The sequence below is a fragment of the Xyrauchen texanus genome, chromosome 18, assembly GCF_025860055.1.
Source record: "Xyrauchen texanus isolate HMW12.3.18 chromosome 18, RBS_HiC_50CHRs, whole genome shotgun sequence".
Classification (NCBI taxonomy): domain Eukaryota; kingdom Metazoa; phylum Chordata; class Actinopteri; order Cypriniformes; family Catostomidae; genus Xyrauchen; species Xyrauchen texanus.
In genome coordinates this window covers 11,252,990-11,274,678 of record NC_068293.1, presented here as the reverse complement: position 1 = coordinate 11,274,678, position 21,689 = coordinate 11,252,990, and the positions used below count along the sequence as shown (strand labels likewise).

Here is a 21,689-nt window from a genome sequence, read left to right as displayed (position 1 = left end):
TTGCTGTGGTTTTTAAATTAATAAAAGGGAATAATTAAACAGTGTGCGGATCCAATTCAGTTTTATCTCAATGCTTTTTGCCTAGATCCAGCACCTGTTGTAGAATTGTTGGATGTGCATGCATTCCCACTCCCCCTGTTAGTTATGAAACCAAATCCACATTAAATGCTTATGTAAATAATGCACAAGATATCATAACACAATTACTAACCAATTCCTTATGTTGTTGGATGTGTTAATTCCTGTCTTTACTCTCCAGAGTGCTTCCTGTTTTCTGAGTCAGCCTATTAGATTAGAGCTAATTTTTGAAGCTTCAGCAGTGTTTCAACAGTTACAGCAGCACCACAACATGTGAGCCTGAGCTCATGTGTGCAATACCTATCCTCTGTAATTTCAGTTCAGACAGTTCAGAGAAATCACTACCAACCACTTTAAGACATTGCTTATTTGGCTACAGGACAATGTAAATGTTTGGTTCTCTTTCTAACATCCGTTCGGTATCTCACTATGGGAACGCCTCTGGGCGTGACCGATCGCGGAAGCACCTATTACACCACGTCTGCCAACCCTGGCAGACCAATCGCTGCAGCGATCAGGGAGTCACCTCCCTGTATATAAACTGCAGTCACCTGCCGTTTCGTCATTCTCGCTCTCTTCCCCGTGGAAGATTTCGGAAGCTGTCCTCAGCAGATTTTGGGAACGATTGCTTAACTGTTTTCTGACGGAGCCTTCAGGTAACGTCCCAAACGCAGATCATTCCCTTGGTTGTTGAGTGACCCGCCGCTTTAGAGCGTGAGAACTAACGTGTTAAGACGAGTTTTCCTGCTCTTAAGTTTTATTTAAACGAGAGCTCTCTCATCGCAGCACAGCTCCGTACAAGTCGTTGCGTTGTGTGATAACTTACCGTACGAAGAGAGTGCAGGCTCTATCATGGCCACCGCGATAGAACCGGAGAGCCCCGGAGGAAGAGGTCGTCCTCCGCATCCGTGTGCTTGTGGAATGTGGATTTCTGCCAAGGATGCCCACGGCCTCTGCATTTCTTGTCTGGGCGCTAAACACGCTCAGGCAGCGCTGTCCAACCCCGAGGGCTGCCCGCACTGCGCGATGTTCTCGACTAAAACCCGAGAAAGGAGGCTCCGCGTGGCAGTCGGTGGAAAGGCGGACCCATGCCTCTCTGCTCAACCCAGAGAGGAACCCATGGATTGTCCCCAAACCACCAGCTCATGGGCAGAGATGATGGAGAAAGTGTCACCCGTCCTTCCTCCGCTGTTCGAGGATCCACTAGCGGAAGAGGAAGAGGAGGATGATGATGAGGTGTTGTCGAATATCCTTGAAGACGAGGATGACGACGATGAAGATGCTATTCTTCCCCCGAACCAAGCCAGGCCGCCGAGTGCACAGGATGAGAGTTCACCCTCCCCTGTTCAGGTGGACACAGACTTGATCGAAGTCTGTCGTAGGGCCGCGGCTAGATTGTCAATTGACTGGCCATCCCAACAGACAGGTCAGGGGGCCGCAAGGGACCTGTATGATGGAAAGAGACTTCCGTCTCGTCTCCCACCAACGAGGCAGTTCATTCCGGCAGTTCCCGCCTGTGTGGCGGAGATGAAAAAGTTTTGGGACAAGCCTTTTTCTCATCGAGTGCCCGTCAAGGGTTTCTCAAGGCTGGACGTTCAGGGAATGGAGGATCTAGGGATGGCAGACCCTCCCCGGTGGAAACCTCGGTTGCAAATCACTTGCATCCAGGCAGCAGAACGGCGCTCTCTTCATCTGGAGCTTCGTTGCCAGGGAAAACAGAGCGCTTCGCCGCCTCTGTTTTTCAAAAGATCTACAAACAAATCCACTGCACTGTCTGTCCGTGCTCTGAACGCTACGTCCCTCCTCACAGCCTATCAAGCGGAATTATTAGAGGAGATGGGTCATCAGCTGGACTCCGGATCTCCCAACCCGGTGCTCTGGGAGGAGATTTGCGTTATCGCAGATTTGAACCTGCGCACGTCCCGCGGAGCAGTTCAAGGGTGCGGACGGAGTATGGGTCTAGCAGTTGTGGGAGAGAGATCGTTGTGGCTGGGTTTGTCAGGGCTCTCTGAAAAGGAGAAAGCCGAGTTTTTGGATGCCCCTATTGACCCAAAAGCCATGTTCGGCGCGACGGTGACAGCGATGAGGCAGCAGTGTGACCTCGCGAAAGAAGGAGGGCGAAGCTTTCCAGGTCTGCCTCCCCAGAAAGCCGGCGGCTCGGCCTTATCACACGAGTCGGCCAACTTTCAGACCTTCAGGAAGAGGAGGACATTCAGATTATCAGCCGTCCCGCTCCGCCCCCACAACAGTCGAGCAGCGCAGCTTCACAGCCGAAGCCCGGCTCGTGAGACCTAAACAGTCTTTCGCGGCCGCAGCAGCGAAACATCGACCGGCTGCCCCCAGGGGAGCAAGAAGAGACGGTCGACCTGATACGTCAGTTCGACATCTAGAAGGGTTGGGAGACAGCACCCAGGGTTTATCTGTCCCAGCCCTTCAAAACGATTCCTCTCTCCTCCGCGGGGAAAAGGAGAAGGAATTCAGAGGTGAAATGTGTTCGTTTGGACGGTTCAATGTCCAGCGTGTGCGGGAATGTGGCCGAAGTTCTGTTAGTGCCCCCAAGAGATCGCCTCCCCTCCACCTTTGAGGTTTGTTGCGAGGGAGGAAGGTTTAACGTTCACAATCACGACTTCAAAAATAAAGTTTTCTCTGGCGCATCCAGGTCAAGCACCGAGGGCGCAGAGTTTAAGAGAAAAAGAAAATATCTCAAAAGATTAAATCAATCACAGATAAAGACCAACATAACTCCTTTACTGGAGCGGTCTTCCCCCTCCGCCGCTAGAGTGTGCTACGGCACCTCTGGTGAGCTGACGACGGGAAGGGCCCACTCGCTACGCAGGCAGTGAACTGGCGCGCATGCGCAGTTCATCCCTGGGTGTTAATCACCATAGAGAAGGGTTACAGGCTTCAATTCGCTGTGAAACCTCCTCTATTCAATGGAGTGGTAATTTCAGTGGCCAAAGGGGAAGCAGCTCTTGTATTAGAGGAGGAAATAGCCTCTCTAATAAGAAAGGGAGTGATAAGAGCGATTTCAACGGAAGAGAGCCACGAGGGCTTCTACTCCCGTTATTTTGTGATTCCCAAGAGAGGGGGGGTCTTCGTCCTATTCTGGATTTACGAGGCCTCAACAGACACCTCAGGAAATACAAATTCAAAATGCTGTCTATCAGAACATTGTGTCAAAATATTCGTCGAGGAGACTGGTTCACAGCAGTAGATCTCCTGGACGCATATTTTCATATAGATATGTTTCCTGCGCACAGGAAATATCTGAGGTTCGCCTATCAGGGCACGGCTTACGAGTATATGAGAATACCATTTGGCCTAGCTCTAGCTCCTCGGGTATTCAGCAAGTGTGTAGAAGGAGCCCTGACTCCGTTGAGGGGATCAGGGATCAGGATTTCATCATATCTGGACGATCTGCTAATCTCCGCGCCGTGCCCTCGGCAGGCAGAGAGAGATACACACAGACTGGTGATGCACCTGGAAAGATTGGGTTTCAAGATAAACCAACCGAAAAGTTGTCTATCTCCGGCTCAGGAAATAGTCTACCTAGGTCTCAGGTTGAATTCTGTGACGTTTCGAGCTTTCCTATCGGAGGATCGCATCGAGACTTTTCACAGCTGCCTTTCCCTTTTCCAACAAGGAAAATCAGTCCAGTTCAGAATGTGCCTTCGGCTATTAGGACTGATGGCCTCAACGGTGTCCGTGGTTCCCCTGGGACTGTTGCGAATGAGGGAATTTCAGAACTGGACAGCGTCACAAGGTATTCGCCCCAAGAGCCGCCTCAGCCAACGAGTGCGCGTCTCACCAGAATGCATGAGCGCTCTTCGTTATTGGAGAGCCCCGTCTTTTCTCAGGACCGGCTGCCCCCTGGGCCCGATCGTACTGAGGAAAGTAATGACGACAGACGCATCTCTCACAGGCTGGGGCGCAGTGTTCGAGGGCAGAACAGCGAGGGGGGTTTGGTCTCCCGCGCTGAGAGAAAAGCACATAAATTTTTTAGAGCTACTGGCAGTGTTTCTAGCTCTGAGACATTTCGTGCACTTTCTCAAGAGTCATCACGTATTGGTCAGGTCAGACAATACAACGGTGATAGCCTACATAAATCGACAAGGGGGAGTGCGTTCTCACACGCTACACAGGTTAGCGAAGAGACTGATTACGTGGAGCAACAGGAACTTCCTGTCATTACGCGCGACACATGTCCCGGGGATAATGAACAGGGGAGCGGATCTATTGTCCAGACGGAATCCTCTGTACGGGGAGTGGAGACTCCACCCCCAGGTGATCCGTATGGTATGGCAGAGATTCGGCCAGGCTGCCGTAGATCTTTACGCATCGCGCGAAGACGCGCAATGCCCCCTGTTCTTCTCTCTGACCGGAGACGATGCACCATTGGGTGTGGATGCTCTAGCCCACGAATGGCCAGACGTGTTACTGTACGCGTTCCCTCCGTTGAGCTTGATCGAGCCAACACTACGGAGGGTTCGGGAGCGCGGACATGTTATGATTCTGATCGCACCGTTCTGGCCGGGGAGACTGTGGATTGCGGAGATCGCGCAACTGCTCCACAACCAGCCGTGGCCGTTACCAACGCGCAGAGATCTCCTCTCGCAAGCACGGGGGGAAATTTTCCATCCCTCCCCTCAGAAATTAGCTCTCTGGGCCTGGCCCGTGAGAGGTTGAATCTGAGCGCAGCCGGGCTACCTCCGAAGGTGATTGAGACGATTCAGAACGCGAGGGCTGCCTCGACTCGTTCTTTATATGATCTCAAATGGAGAGTTTTTGAGGAATGGTGTGCTGACAAGAACATTGTTCCTTTCTTGTGCTCTGTGTCGAACGTGTTGAGTTTCCTTCAGGACCTCCTGGATAAGGGCAGAGCCTTCTCCACGGTTAAGGTTTATTTGTCCGCTATATCAGCGTGTCATGTGGGTATTGACTCGGGTACCATCGGCCGACACCCACTAGTCTGTCGATTCATGAGAGGGGCACGCAGGCTACACCCGGTGTCAAAGCCACTGGTCCCGCCATGGGATTTGTCGGTAGTACTGAACGCGCTCTCAAAAGCTCCGTTTGAACCCATTGATAGCATTGTCTTAAAGCTGCTCGCTTTGAAGACTGCTTTGTTACTGGCTCTTACAACGGCAAAGAGGGTCAGTGAACTACAGGCTTTATCAGTTCATCCCTCATGTATGATGTTCGCCCCTGATGGTCAAAGAGCTCTTTTCAGGACTAATCCGGCGTTCGTGCCCAAAGTACTGGATCACGCGGATACAGTAAGAGCGGTTGACTTGCCAGCTTTTCATCCACCTCCTTTTTCTTCACCAGAGGAGGAGAGGTTACACTGTTTATGTCCGGTTCAGTACGCTGTACATGTATGTACAGAGAACCCGCACATTGCGGAAAAGTAACCAGCTGTTTGTATCATGGGCTGACTCTTTTAAGGGAAAGCCTATATCACGGCAACGTCTTTCCCATTGGATGGTAGAGGCTATTGTGTTATGCTATAACAGCATGAACATGGAGCCCCCAGTAGGTCTGCTGAGCGCATTCTACAAGGGGAATGTCTACATCCTGGGCTCTATTTAAGGGTATATCGATTCAAGAAATTTGCTGCGGCAGCCAGCTGGTCCTCTCCGCACACATTTATACGTTTTTATAGATTGGATGTTACAGAGCCATCTCTGGCGCACTCAGTTCTGGGAGTAAGTAGCCAGAGGGTGTGAGTTGGTTCGTTTTTGGTAAGTGGATATTTTATCTCCTTTTGTTTTCAGTCTGCTTCGTCAGCATATCGGCAATACGGGAGTGGTCTATATCCCATAGTGAGATACCGAACGAATGTTAGAAAGAGAACGATAAGGTTACTGACGTAACCCAGGTTCTCTGATAACATGAAGTGAGGTATCTCACAAACATTGCCCTCCTTGCCTCGTAGCACGGAGAAGAGATATGCGGAGAATGACGAAACGGCAGGTGACTGCAGTTTATATACAGGGAGGTGACTCCCTGATCGCTGCAGCGATTGGTCTGCCAGGGTTGGCAGACGTGGTGTAATAGGTGCTTCCGCGATCGGTCACGCCCAGAGGCGTTCCCATAGTGAGATACCTCACTTCATGTTATCAGAGAACCTGGGTTACGTCAGTAACCTTATCGTTTCTGATTCTTTTGTTCAGCAAGTAGAGCTACTGTGACTTTTATTATGTCTTTTTACTGTTAATCTGCCCTCACATGGACTATGTTCACACAGCAGAATGCTGTTGTCAGACCTGTCCATGAATGCCCATTCAGCTTTAGCAAGTCTAAACAAGAATGACAACAACATTTTATACACAAGTGCACACAAATTGAGACTGCTTTGTGCAATTGACCTCTGTGCACAAACATTTCTTTTAAATAAAATGACATTTACTGCTTGCAATCCGCGGGCAGTAATAGTGCAAAATTAAAGTATGTAAGTACTAACCATAGTACAGCTACAGTATATGTAAATGTGTTAATGGATCCAGTTTTTTAGGCTCATGTATTGAATGAACAGCACCATACCTGTGTGCAGCTTTTGATTGCTTAAGCATGTGAACATATATTTCGCTTTTGCTATGCATCCTGCATTTACAACCCGACCCCAACTCCCCCGTTTTGTGATGAGGTAATGGAGGCGTTCAGGAGACACATTTTAAATATGGCATTATTGACACACTCACAATTGGAAATTAAACAAGAAAATAAAAAGAACATTGGAAGTTCAAAAAGGGTTGAATTTTTTCAAAAATACATTTGACAAGGTTATCATGCAGAGACGTGCAGTAAGATGAATGGTACAATGAAACAAAAGACAGGAGATTGATTCAGAGAGGAAGAGATGGTGTGAGGCAAAGGGAGAGGGTGATAGCAAGAGGAAATGATCTGCAAGCTTTAAGGCTCCCCTCTGAACTGGAGAACCCTGGGAGAGTTTCAACCTCACCTGGCACTCCCAGGAGCTGCCAGTTACTTGAACTAATTGCTTATTTCCCCCCACACAAATGCACACTTGGGGCGATGTCTGTTTGTATTTTTATAAATGCATTAAAGCTTCTCAGCTGCCCTCTCCTCTTTCTTTGGTATAGTGTTTTAAAACTTTCTTACTCTCTTTTTACCTATATCTTCAAAGGAATATTTTACCCAAAAATGTATTCTCTCAAAACTTTCACACGCTTGTTTTTCCAAACCCTTTTGACTTATTGAAGAATATTCTGGCCACTCTTTTTTTGTATAATGACTGAATGGGGACTGATGCTGTCAAACTCAACGAGGCCAAAAAACACCATAAAAGTATTATAAAAGCAACCCATTTAACTTCTATGTGATATTTAAAAGTTTTCTGAGACCATACGATAGCTTTGTGTAAGGAACAAACCAAAATGTAAGTCATTGTGACCTCTGCTGAAGCTCTCAAATGAAATATTGTGCCTTTAGATGCGTCATAGCTTGTTTGACATCAATAAATACTTATATTTGGCCTGTTTGACATACAAAGCTATCGTATGTCTTCAGAAGACATGGAATTTAGTACACAAGTTCTTGGACTACTTTTTTGATATTTAAATAGTGCTTTTAATATAGTTTTGCTTGATTCAGCTTGACAGACCCCAATTACTTTTATTGTATGAAAAAGGGCAGACAGAATATTCCTTAAAAACAAAACAAATAAGAAATTCTTCAAACTACTAGGGGTTTACTAGTGCTAGGGGTTTGGAACAACATGTGGGTCCAAGTATATGATGACAGAATTGTCCTTTTTAAGAAACTATTCTTTTACCAGAAAAAAACTTTATATTGTATTCTGTTGTCAGTTCTGTTTCAGTCAGGCCACTTGTTTCTCATAAGCATCTGCACTAATAGGATGGGACAGGACAGAAGTCTCTCTCACTTAGGAAAGATAGTGGCCAAAAATGAGTGGGAACACAATCAGTGATGTCAAAGAAGGTTTTGATCTCTTCGTTGTTGCATATCGGCATGCATCTGAAAAAGCAATGCCAGATGATCAAAGTGAAATAATAGGCCTAAAAGAAGACTTAGAGAAGCTAATCAGAGATACAGTCTTCATCTGTGTATGTTTATGCAGGTGCATGGAAGGTTAAGTCTGTGAATCTGTGTAAAGTCCTCACCAAACAAACATATACACATTCCCTAATCTGTGGTTGATATGACACGGGCCAAGAACCTTTTCATCTGCTTGCATATGCTGTGTGCAAGGAATTTAAAATTTGAGCCAGATTTAAGTGCTGTTGATTGCCAGTGCTCATGCCTGTCTATCATTGTGTCTCTATCATTTCAGCTAATGCACAAGATATGGTAGAGCATTGCCCAGTTCCACTGCTGCCAAAGAATTGTAAGTCATGATGGAAGAATTTAGAAATCAAGAAAAAGTTTTCAGACAGATTGTTCAGTAGTTTGTATGTTAATGTAATCTTGTGTTGAAGTGGTAAATGTTTTTGGCTTGCTGTCCATATACTGGAGGGCTCGGAGCTCAAGACTCGACTCGAGTCCTGATTACCCCCAAAAAGGCATTGGTGAAAGATTGGTACTCTGACTATGGCAGGTAGTATTTAGGACAGCGAGCTGGCAACAATTATATTTGGTAAATTGGCTTGGCGGATACTTCTGAATTAATTTCCCAACCCAAAAGCTGTAAAGAGGGATCGCTTTACACATTTGTTTGAAGGTGCATTCTTGTACGATGGCTAGTCGATAGAGGCTACACTACGATTCAACAGGAGACCTCCACTCATCATAGAAGTGGATGGGATCACGGCATTCACACGGGGAAGGCGAGAACGAGAGTTGGCTTGCACTGCATTTTGTGTGATGGACCGTACAGGGTGGAAAGTTTAGATAAGATATGAACAGACGTGGAGAGCTGTTTCACATGTATACAGAGCCGGAGCAGCCAGTTTGTCGAAGCAACTTCACGCTATAAACTACTTCGGTGAATTGAGCGTAGAAAGAAAGACAGAGTAAATATAACACTTAACGTGGTAGTCGTCAATACTGCAAAAAACAAATGAGCTGCTATGGCAGCTTTTATTGATAAAACAAGATCCGGAGCCGGAAAGACTGTCATGTCAGGAGAGTTGTCACAGGAAGCAGCTAAGCAGCGGCTTATGTACTCCTACTCGCGGGCTGTGATTTGTCAGATTAAAAATAACATGCTCCTCCCGAACCTCTGTTAATTAACTCCATAAAAAACAAGATGTGTGTTCTACTTCATGCAGCGCAGCACAGACCGATCAGCGGTGGATTGAAGCAGTACATGTCAGTTAGAAATTATGTCTGATTTGAACCGGCGCCACCGCCGTGTCTTTGTTAAGTATGCCATCAAAGTACAGCAAGAGCAATTTGAGAGCAGATGCAGCAGTTGCTCAAGAGGAGTTGCACAAGCTCTGATGACAACACAGCTCATTCACGATTGGCCAGACTCACAATGTGTCAACGGTTACACGTGTTTCATGGGCAGCTTTCGCATTTGCACACTTTACGTACTACTCTTACTACATCTGCTATGTCAGTCTATGGCAGAAATAAGTGTAGTATATTAGTATGCCATTACCATGGTGTTTATTCTGACACTTCCGGTTTGGTGAAAACTCTGTTTTTATATCAGTGCATCATGTGTATATCATGCAATACCATGTTTGTCATAATAATATCATGTTTATTTATACAAAAATCTAAATGATTAAACATACTGACTCCTTTATTGGTATTAAAATAATGCAGGCTTGTATTGGACTTTCTTGAACACACAACAGATACTGTATTAAGCAGCACAAACTTTTCAAATGAACAATGTTTCTGGTTATGTTATGTAAAATATAAACATCTGTCTATCTGAATTCCACTTTGTCTGTAATAAAGCAAACATCATGCAATCTTCTGTGACTGGTGTGGGTTCAGCATGAGACTGAAAGCACAAAGTGTCTGGCTTGACGGCTCTCTTTTCAACTACTCCCCCGGCTGCAACTGGCAAATCTTGCCGATCTGCAAATTGAGATGACGTTCAAGTCGAACACACCTAATGAGAGAGCAGGTCAGTCAAGAGCAGAGAGCCAATCAGAACAGTGGGCATTTACTGTCAAGTCTTAAAGAAGCAGCACTAAAATGTTTCTGAAAGAGGGTCAAAATGACTATGAAAAATGATCATGCTTTATAAATATTTTTTTGGTGTGCGAAAAACTTTACTAATATTAAAATGAACCACAAGGAACATATTAAACTTTTCGCACTTGCATTTCTCCTGTACCAGCCTAGTGTAATCACCAGTTTGTTCATATGTGTGAAAGGGTTCAAATAATTTTAAAAAGGCATGTCATGCCATTTTATAGGCTGAGGGAGCAGTATGAGGGAGTAGTTATCATTTTGTTTCGAGTACACAAATGTAGCGCTTGCAGTAAAATGTAATACTTGTTCAGATCCCTAATACAAATCATGAGGAATTGTAATAGTGATGCTTCATTGGCAAAGACCATTGCCAAAAGAGGTTCTGCTTGTGCTGTGTAAAGTACATGGGAATTTGGCAGAGGTTAAATATGTCTTTTGCAGTTTTAAGGGATGGTTGAAGGGATGGTTGAAGGACACAAAGTGAGCTCAGTTACTTGATCCAGTTGGCAGACTCACTCGAATAGTTTAAACCTCTTATCGGATGAAAGATCAAGCAAAGGAGACAGATACTGTATAAAGACTTATGTTATAATCGTTGCCTTTTTTGTTTTTTTACACTAATTTGAACGTCTGTATCTGTAGTTAAACAATGAGCAGCCTACAAATCTCTTCAGGGCCTTTCTCACCAGACTTGTTTCTGTGTGTCTGGCTGTTAATTGTTTTCTATGTAAGCATGCGCTTGATGGACGTTAATGACTGTTGCACAGCGGCTGTTTTATTTATTTATTTATTTTTCAACTTCTCACGCAGGAGCACCACGTTTTTTTAGATATTGTGTCAAATAACAAGAACTTTAATTTTTAAATTCTGTATGTGTTGTTTGCTTCCTTCAGTTTGAATGGCCCCTTAATGTCTCTGTAAATAATTGCACCAATTGATGAAGTCCATGCCAGTGACAATCCCCTGCTTCAGAATCAGATTCCTATTTATATTGTATTAATATTATTATTCGTATAGTATTTCCAATTCAGCATCCATTCTATCAGTTCAAATGTTTTCAAAACATTTCAGCTTGTAAAAACATAATGTACAGCCGTGGCCAAAAGGATTGGCAGTGACATACATTTTCTATTGTATATTGAAAAACAATGATTAGCATTTCATAAGTTTTAAAGGATTTTATTGCCAAAAACATTCAATATATGCGAAGAGTCAATATTTACATTGTTGGCCCTTGTTCTTAATAACTTCTTCAATTCGCTCTGGCATGCTGGAGATCATCTTATGGGCCAAATCCTGACTGATGGTGATCCATTCTTTACTTATTAGTGCTCGGAGTTGATCACAATTTGTTGGCTTTTGATTGTCTACTCGCCTTTTGAGGATTGACCACATGTTCTCTATGGGATTATGATCCGGGGAGTTGCCTGGCCACGGATCCAACATTTTTTATGTAATGTTTTCTGAGCCACTTCATTATCACGCTTGCCTTGTGACATGGTGCTCCATCATGCTGGAAAATGCACGGATCATCACCAAATTGCTCCTGGATCGTTGGGAGAAGTTGCTTTTGCAGGATGTTTTGATACCATTCTTTATTCATGGCAATGTTTTTAGGCAGAATTGTGAGAGAGCCCACTCCCTTGGATGAAAAGCAACCCCACACATTGAAGGTCTCAGGATGCTTCACTGTTAGCACGACACAGGACTCATGGTAGTGTTCATCTTTTTTACTCAGGACTATCAATTTTCCAGATGTCTCAAACAGTTTGAAGGGGGCTTCATCAGAGAAAATACATTTGAACCAGTCTTCTGCTGTCCAATCCTTGTACTTCCTGCAGAATTTCAGTCTGTCCTTGCTGCCATTCTTGACACCAGGCCATTGTCCAAAAGTCTTCGCTTCACTGTGCGTGCAGATGGACACCAACCTGCTGCCAATATTGAGCAAGCTGTGCACTGGTGGTGACATGATTCTGATGCTGACTTCTCATGGTCCAGGTGCTTGCTGGACACTATGGGACGTCCTGAAGCCTTCTTCGCTGCAATTGAACCTCTCTCGTTGAAGTTCTTGATGATCCAGTAAATTGTTCTTTCAGGTGCAATATTCTTTGCAACAATTTCCTTGCATGTGAGGTCATTTTGATGCAAAGCGTTGATGGCTGCATGTCTTTCTTTAGAGGTAACTATTGAAAACCATTGCTAACAAGAACACAATGATTGGAAGCAATTCTTCCCTTCTTTTATAGCAATCAGTCTGCTCTTATAAACCAGTCATCATCTGACTAGAACTCTAGAACACTGACTAGAACACACTTTCCCAGGTGCTGCTGATATGATTAGTGAAATTATGTTAGCTGGTCATTTTGTTTTGCTGGTCACTCTGCACAATAATCTAGAAACAATGTGAATCAAAACCACAACAACTGAATCAGACTTCAAAATGTATGTCACTGCCAATACTTTTGGCCACAGCTGTATATGTTAAATTACATTTGTCATTTAAAAAATACCAAAAATTAAGTAAATAAATATAACTAGTAATAACAGTGTTTTAATTTTAAACACCATAATTAGTCTATTTGAGCTGATCTAACAATCAAGTTATTTTCCCAGGGCACATAGACATTAATCATGCTCCATTTCTATGGTAATAAGTTGCACAATTTTGAAGTGTTTTGTATACTCTCCCTTGATATGTATATATACACTTTTAGAATTTGTTTTTACTGTAGTTCCATGGGAATATCTGCTGCATTTCACTAAATTATCCATGCCCTGCAGCACCAAACTCCCTACTGACTCCTGTCACTGTGGCAGATAATTTTGGTTTATAAATACATATTCAGTTCTCACAAGTTCAATTCTATGCAGGCTTTGGCTTTTCTTGGATTTCAGGGTGACCAGAGAAACATCTCAGATGTGATGATTGGTCTGCTGGTTTGTCTAGTTATTCACTAATTATTCAGTCACATGTCTTTTTTGATACGCATGTTGTATTTATAATAAATGCAATAGGAACGTATTCGGTAAATGTGTTTCCATTGCAGTTTATGCACATTTTTTCTTATCAAATAAAAATAATCCACCTCAAGCTATTTTTATGCACATTTTGGGCGCATCTTAACACAGGTCATATGATTTCAGGTGATTGACTCAAAATACCTAGTGTCCTGAAAAATGCTGCCTATGCATAAATGTCCTACTTCAAATAAAGATGAGATAAAGGCATCTTAGTAGAAAGAATGCTCATGTTTCGGACACCACCAGTGTCTCACACTTATTTAAACAGTAGCTAGCCCTTGTCTCTGAGGTCCAAGGTCAAGAGACTTCGGGAGCAAGAGAACACCTCATGCACATGCTTCACGTCTGTTTGACTGATGAGGACCTTAAGACCTCTGTGTGTTGTGTGACCCTCTTTTCAAAAACTAAACATTAAAATAAGATATTTGTTCTTGGCTAACATGTAGCATTTGGTTCAGTTTTTAGTTAATCACATTAGGACCACTTTATCTGTCTGAATGGATGTTATACTGTAGAAGAAGGAATGGTGGAGATTGATTATAAGTTATTTGGATGTGATTTATTCCTATGAAAACTATGAGCTTAAAGTGAGAATTATTAATCATGTTTATAATAAACATCTGCTACTTCTGAAAAATGGACGGGTATAAAAAAAATTCTCGTTAGGACCTTTTTAAGTTGTCAACTCAAACATACAATTTGCATACAATAAAAAAAAATATAAGTAGAAACAGAAGCACAAAAGAATCAAACTCACTAACTTTCCTCAAAGCTTAATTTTTATCATTAATCAATGTTCCTTAAATTAAGGTCCCTTTGTGTCTTAATGGATTATATAAGATTTTGTGATCTGACAACAATTAATATTTTGAGAATAAATTAAAAGTACATTGTTACTGCCACCAGGGGGCGAACTGTAACCGTCACATTCATAGGTCGCAGACAGTGAAGAGGGCGGCCCCATACTTATCATGCAAATCTGTCTCTTTCTTGCATGTCAAAAAAAAAAAAGCACTACCCAGATGCCTCTTTTAATCTTGGATGTTTTTTTTTATGCTCTGTTGACATGTACATGCTTTGTGTGAATGCCATCATAGTATTTTCTTTCATAAAGCAAATCCTTCATGTTCTCTTGCCTCATTCTTAACATGATCTCAGATCTGGTAGTGTGTGTATAGTACAGAGTGTGGATTAAGCCAAAGGGTTTGACATATACAAAAGACAGCAGGGTGTCTGTTTATCAATGCATTTGATCAGAGTGTAACAGGGGTTTGTTTAATGGAATTTAGTTCTTCCCCGTCAAGACATAAACAAACGAGTCCAATCACAATGATCCACTTGATAATGATAAAGAAAAAAATTACTGACCCAAACCTGTCTGCACAGCGTCCATTAGAAATTACTCTGAATTGAGTGAAAAGTTTAATATACTGTATCTGTTCAATCTTTGCATCACTGGTGATTAGACAGCTCCACAAATACAGACTCAGGTACAGACTCAGACTCAGTACAGTTACAAAACACTCTAAGTTTCTATGTTACAGAAGTACATTCTTGCCAAGTACATTTTGTGCTCAATACAGTGCCAAAAACTTACAAATCAGATAAGCAAGCATCAGCATAAAAGGTCACATTGTTCCATCTGAGGCCTATTTCTCACACTTATCTAACTCATTCTAAATATCTAATATTATGATTATATCAAAACATGTGAAGACATGTAAATGGATTATTTTTGATGAACTTAAGATAGATGGTGGGTTATGAAATACTGTTTGACTGATGTGTTGCAGCTCATGAATGAATGCATCTGATAATCAATAACTATAATAAAAATAAAAAAATGCAACTTAAATGCATGTTTGGTCCATACCAAATTTCTCATATACTTAAAATGTTTATGCAGTTAAGAGCCTTAAGAGCATTGGATGACGAGAGCTTGAAATATGTTATCAGAGATTGCCCTCTAGTGGTCATGACGTTTAAACGAAAGTATATATATATATATATATATATATATATATATATATATATATATATATATATATATATATATATATATATATATATATATATAAATAAATCCAGCTCTGTGGGAATACTTTTTAGTTTGGCACAAGTTATACATATTTTTTATTGTTGATATGTTCATGTAGTATAATTAAATAATCTTTTTTTTTTATTAAATCATTTTCAAAATGTGTTTTTTTTTTTTTTCACCTTAAACTTTACTAAATATAATGAGATGAGTGTAATGGTATGTGTCTCCTTTACTTGTCATAGTTTACACTTACACTATTAATACATCTTTATGGGTAAACATAAGGTAAATATCTTAAAATGGAAATAACAACAATGCACAATGGTCACCCTGAACTGACAGTAAAATCAATCACACAACGTATGGTATCTCTGTATGCTGCTGCCTTGTTGTGTGTTTATCAGTCTGGAACTTCATCAGGTGTTTATCAGTCACATAGTCCCACATTATTGCAAATGTTAAAATACTTATCCTAATGCTTTTATGATATAATTTGCAAATTATGTTCTAAAACCTGATAAATGTACATTCAGTGCCTTCATCTGATTAAAATCTCTGCTGTATGTACTTTAATCTAATCTGGTCGCTGTTGTATCTGATCCCCAGGGTATGCCTGGTCCCCTAGGTTCCCAGGGCCTCACAGGCCCTCATGGTCACCAAGGAGACCCAGGCCTCCAGGGCCCTAAGGGAGAGAAAGGAGACCATGGCAAAGGAGGTGTTATGGGTCCAAAAGGAAGTGTGGTGAGTATCTCAGTCTTACATACTGTATATACATTTGAAATATTTTGCATGGGTTGTATAGGTCAATTCTGGGGGTTGACTGAAATATTTTTTTTAGCCGGGTGGCAGATGACACATGTAATGCCATTTAATGATAAAAAATAAGATGAATTTAAATGAACGCTTCATTTTACACTATTTACTCAAAAAAAAAAAAAAGGAAATCGACTACTATAACCAACCAATTTAGCAAAATTGTCATACTACAGTGATAATTTAACCAAATGTAAGCCGATTCATCAGCCTAATTCATACATCAGGTTATCACAAATAAATACAAACAATGCTTATTTCAATGTGATTGTGTTTAAAGTGAACAGACACTAATGTGAACTGACAAGACATACACCTTAGCAGCCTTTTTAGAGCATACTCAAGAGCATGAATGGGAGAGTTTAAAAAATATAATCTTTATGGAGGATAGTGACATGTTAAGATGTTACTGAATTTCTTTAGGGAATGGAGGGAGTTCCAGGGTTTTCTGGAGCAGATGGCGTTCCGGTAAGTATATTTTTGTATATATAAAAAATGAAATCCTTTAAACTGGTAACATATACCTACAGTGAAGCAAGAAGCCATGAGTATGCAATTACAGCAATTTTACCACATTGTAAGGTGGGTTCTTAGGCACGACGCAAGTGGATTATACAACAGCGGCAACGTCAAAAGTTTAAATTTGATCATTAATAATTAACAATTATTCTGACATGTAATATATTTCATCAGCCTAACTGTGGGCTGTTTACATTTATCAAGCAACTTGGCACATTAATATAAAATGTGTGTCACAGACGTGTGTTTATTAGCATTTTTAACAGCTTCAAACATGGCTCTTCCATTACAATTTGAGAGTCGTGCCAAATGAGCTTGTCGAGCCAATTCACAGAGACATTATAAAAGTAAAGTAAAACAGTAAGTCTTTGCTGATCTCTTCTTATAAGGGTCACCCGGGGCCATCTGGTCCTCGTGGAAAACCTGGAGCTGACGGCTGTAATGGAACTCGAGGAGACTCTGGAACACCAGGCATTCCAGGATTTGAAGGAGCCCCTGGAATATCAGTATGAACATTCATGTATTCCTGTGTGATGGAGACACTGAGAATGCATTGCATACAATTCATTTTTTCTCTCTTACATCAATCACATTCTCTTAATTTACTCATTTATCTGTATGTTTGTTGCTCTGTAGGGCTACAAAGGACTGAAGGGGCAGAAGGGTGATCCGTTGGAGCTGTGGGTCTATATGGAAAGATTTAGGGTGAGAGACCATCAGAAAAAAGTTTCTCCAGTAGGGTTTCTGTCAGTGTTAAGTACTGAGAGGATTGCTATTTCATATCTCAGGAGACTTAAAGAGATAGTTTACCCTAAAATTAAAATGTTGTTATCATTTTTTCACCCTCATGTGTTCCAAACCCATATGACTTACTTTCTTCAGTAGAACACATAATGAGATGTTAGACAGAAGGCCGCAATCATTGTTCACTTTTTTGCATAATTTTTTTTCATACAATAAAAGTGAATGGTCACTGAATGCCTGTCTAAGTGCATGCAGCACGGAGCGATGCGAAAAAAGCTGTCTTTCACGTTGTAATCAATGATGCTGTCTACACTGAATGTTGTATCTACAGTAAACAGATTCCCTGTTCTATTTTGCATTTTAGAATGTTCACTTCGATGTGTCCTCTGTAGACAGCCTTAAGGCTGCAACACAATGTGAGATCGCTCATGTCCAGTGTAGACAGGGTGTAAGGCTGAACAATCTGCCTAAAAATATATTTTGTGTTGCACAGAAGAAAGGAATTGATTACATAATATTCATTTTTGGATGAACTTTCCTTTTGAAGGAGTTCTCATTTATGTTACATTTATGTATCAACTTTCAATATCTAAAAGAGACCTAAAAGTCTTTTGAGAAATAAAAAAGAGACAATTTTTGCCAAACAAATGAGACAATTTATGCCAAACATTAAGAGTATGTAGCTATAAAATTAAAGGGATAGTTCACCCAAAAATTTTAATTCTCTCATTATTTACTCACCCTCATGATATCTCAGGTGTGTAGGGTTTTTTTCTTCACCCGAACACATTTAAAGAAAAATAGATAAATATCTAAGCTCAGTAGGTCCTTAAAATGCAAGTGAATGGAGATTTCTTTTATGAAGGTCCAAAAATCACAGACAGTCAGCATAAACGGCATTCATACGACTCAAGCGGTTAAAACAATGTCTTCTAAAGCAATGCGATCACTTTTGGTAAATTTTTCAGATCTCCTCTGAAATTCTAGAAAAGACACATGTGGGATTATTGGGGTCTTTTTCTCAGGAGAAAAATCTGAAAAGAAGAAGTCACCATTTGCTCTCTATTTAGTCTCATAGCACTAGAAATAAATCATGTAGACACTGTAACTGATAAAAAGAAGCCATCTACATGTTTGTTCTCAGGTAGATAAGGAACAGAGAATTTATTCCATTTAGTGCACTTAATATGACTTTTCCCTGTGTTTTTTTTATGTGTTATATCCATATAATGTTAGTGGCTTGAGTATCCTGGTGTCATTTGAATAAAGACACATGAAGGAGATTGGATGTCAGGGAATAACAAGTTAAGTTATTTGGTACCATTGTGTGTCCAGAAATGGATTAATACAGAGAAACCTTTGTATTACCTTTGAGCCATTTTAGAGCAAATACATAATTATCGAGATATATATTGAATCTCGTCAATAAGCTGAAAAATATTGAGATATCATTTTTTAAGACATATCGCCCAGCCCTAATAGCTAGTCATATTGCTGCTAAAGGCTTGAAACAAAACATATTTCAAAGATTTGATGCCGTTCCGTTACTGTAAATCGCAATCTTTGGCAAATCCAGTTCTTCATCAGTAGTGCTCGTTGTATCATCCCGGTACCTTGGATGTGGACTGGTGCAGACTGACTCCCAGAAATTGTGTATTACATATAAATCAAGCAACATCAAATATGGTCTCGTAATTTTCTGTTGCATTACAGGGAGATCCAGGACAGCCAGGCCTTCAAGGATTCATTGTAAGTTTTACTTTATTTGATCCTTTTGTCTTGTGGTAATAGAAAATAAGTTGCCATGAATGAAAAGTTGTGGGGAAATCAAGTGTTTCATCAAATACCTAATTTCAATTTTGCAGGGACCGACTGGAAACCCAGGTGGCAGAGGACTGCCAGGAGGACTAGGTACTTGGGTAAGTTAATTATGCACATTATATTGTGCATGTTGCTTTAGTTTAAACCTAATACCTCTTCTTCCAACTGACTTATCTATATTATTAATATACTAGTTTGATGGTTGTTTCTTAAGAGTTTTTTGTTGCTTGGTTATTTCTTTTTGGTCCCTACTGAAAGACCATTTTAACCAGTATGCAATTCCCATGTTGGTCTAGGCTGGTTTATTCTGGTTTAGTGCTGGTCTAACATCCAGCAGATGCATGTTGTTCACCAGCTAAACTTGACCAACTATGTTGTGGTTTTCGGCAGAGGTCTTATATTTTGAATTGTATTATAGTGTTTTTATGGCCAATGTGCAGCACTTTGGTATGTGCTTACTGTTTTTAAATGCACAGTGTAAATGTTTTTAAACTGACCTTGTCCTTGTATTGTCTTTCTTTAGGGCCCCCCTGGTAGTAAAGGCTTGAAAGGACAAAAGGTGAGCTGTTAAAAATTGAACTACATTTTTGTATATACATATTTACCTGAAAAATTGAAAGTTTTTGTAACAGCACAATATATGGTTTCTTGTAAGTAACTTAGATAAATAGGCATATTCCAAATTATGTTGTGCATGTGTTGCCACTATACAGGGTGAAAGCACTAGGATAATAAAAGGAGTCAAAGGAGAATCGGTGAGAGAACGGTTTTGTGACTTTTACTAATGTCAAGACTTGGATAAGAATGTGTTATTAAATATTATGATCTGTAGGCTACACTGGTTTTGCTTAACCTTATGTCATATGCTCATTACAGGGGGAAGTTGGAGAGACAGGCCAACCAGGACTTTTCCCACACACCAGACCACCCCCTGCAGATTGGCAGGCAGGACCTTTTCAGAAATAAATTTTCAGAAAATATTACAAATTGACTTGCTCTCACAGGGGTTCATTTTATTTAAAGGAATATTCTGGGTTCAATACAAGTTCAGCTAAATCGACAACGTTTTTGGCATAATATTGATTACCACAAAAATGAATTTGAATTGTCTGTCCTTTTTTAAAAAAAAAGCATAAATCAAGGTTACTGTAGGGTACTTACTGTACAATGGAAGTGAATGTTTTTGGAGGGTTTAAAGGCAGATATATGAAGCTTATAATTTTATAAAAGCACTTACTGTACATTAATTCTTCTGTTAAAATGTATGTATTATTTGAACTGTTATTTTATTGTCATTTTTACAGTCATTTTAGGGTTTTAGGGTTTGTTGACATTACATCGTCATGGCAACGAAATTGTAACTTTATACAGAAGTTATTTTATCACACTACAATCATGTTGACATGCATGTCTTGTGGCTATACTTTTGGAAAAGTGAGTATTTTAACATAAAAAAAATTGGTTTCCATTCACTTCCATTGTAAGTGACTCACTGTAACCTCGATTTTTGCTTTAAGGAGAGGCAAGTCAAAATACAATTTTGTGGTAATCAATATTATTCCACAAATGCTGTCGATTGAGCTTAACATGTATTGGACACAGAATACTCTTTTAATAGCATCAGAAGAGGTCTCTACATTATTTTTTATCTCTTACATTTTTGGGATTTTCTTTAACAGGGTCAAAAAGGTGAGAGAGGTTATAAAGGAGAACCGGGAGATGTGGTAGGTGACATACAATCTTGGTGAACATACAATAAGGTTTTAATAAAGGTTTATATGTGCATGTGCAGATCAGCCTAAAAAACACACTGAATGTAATGGTTCACTCCCTGCCTGCAATGCAGTTTTACCTGGCATGATAATCTTTTCTTTGTTGATTATTATAGGAACCTATGTCAGTCAAAGGAGAGGACGGTGTTACTGGGTTTATGGGGCTGCAGGTATGAATCCTTGTTAAGCAATTAAGTGCTGAAATCTGAAATCACTCATCAATAGTCTATGCAAAAATGTAACCAGTTACTATTACTAATTTCAGGGAAGCCCAGGATTAAATGGCTGGCCTGGACCTAGGGTATAATATTTTGTATCTTAATTTAACAGAAATATACTCTGTTTTAATCTACATTAAGCCTTTCTTAATGTTTCTCTCTAATCCTTCAGGGTGACACTGGACAACCAGGTTTCCCAGGAAATACTGGCCCCAAGGTTATAAATGCTTCCCTGTTTTTGTTTAGTGCTATTTTATGCTTGGAATCATAATTTACCATTTAGTCTGGATCACATGCTGTAATTCCTAAATGTTTATCTTTCAATAGGGGGACAGAGGAGAACCCGGAGAGCTGATATTCACAGGAGGCCAATTTTATGATGCAGAGGGTACTATAAAGAATGCCTTTTTGTGTAGTATTTATTCTTAATTTAAATAGCACTGAGATTAAGTCAGTTTCTGGCTCCCTTTTTTAGGGGTTTTCACCTCTAAATCCTAATCTAACTTTAATTTTACAGGGGAACCT

The 21,689-nt window shown here is 40.7% G+C and overlaps 1 protein-coding gene across 1 annotated transcript in view; it reads left to right on the top strand.

Annotated features, from left to right (window-relative positions):
* Positions 1-21,689, top strand: part of LOC127658568 (collagen alpha-2(IV) chain-like) — a 165,951-nt gene that overhangs the window by 96,802 nt on the left and 47,460 nt on the right. Inside the window, exons 5-18 of the mRNA XM_052147928.1 lie at positions 15,884-16,018; positions 16,514-16,558; positions 16,999-17,115; positions 17,246-17,314; positions 19,067-19,102; positions 19,219-19,272; positions 19,698-19,733; positions 19,888-19,929; positions 20,051-20,119; positions 20,854-20,898; positions 21,063-21,116; positions 21,212-21,247; positions 21,337-21,381; positions 21,492-21,552. Of these exons, the coding sequence (XP_052003888.1) occupies positions 15,884-16,018; positions 16,514-16,558; positions 16,999-17,115; positions 17,246-17,314; positions 19,067-19,102; positions 19,219-19,272; positions 19,698-19,733; positions 19,888-19,929; positions 20,051-20,119; positions 20,854-20,898; positions 21,063-21,116; positions 21,212-21,247; positions 21,337-21,381; positions 21,492-21,552 (844 nt within the window). The remainder of the gene's footprint in view (positions 1-15,883; positions 16,019-16,513; positions 16,559-16,998; positions 17,116-17,245; positions 17,315-19,066; positions 19,103-19,218; positions 19,273-19,697; positions 19,734-19,887; positions 19,930-20,050; positions 20,120-20,853; positions 20,899-21,062; positions 21,117-21,211; positions 21,248-21,336; positions 21,382-21,491; positions 21,553-21,689) is intronic.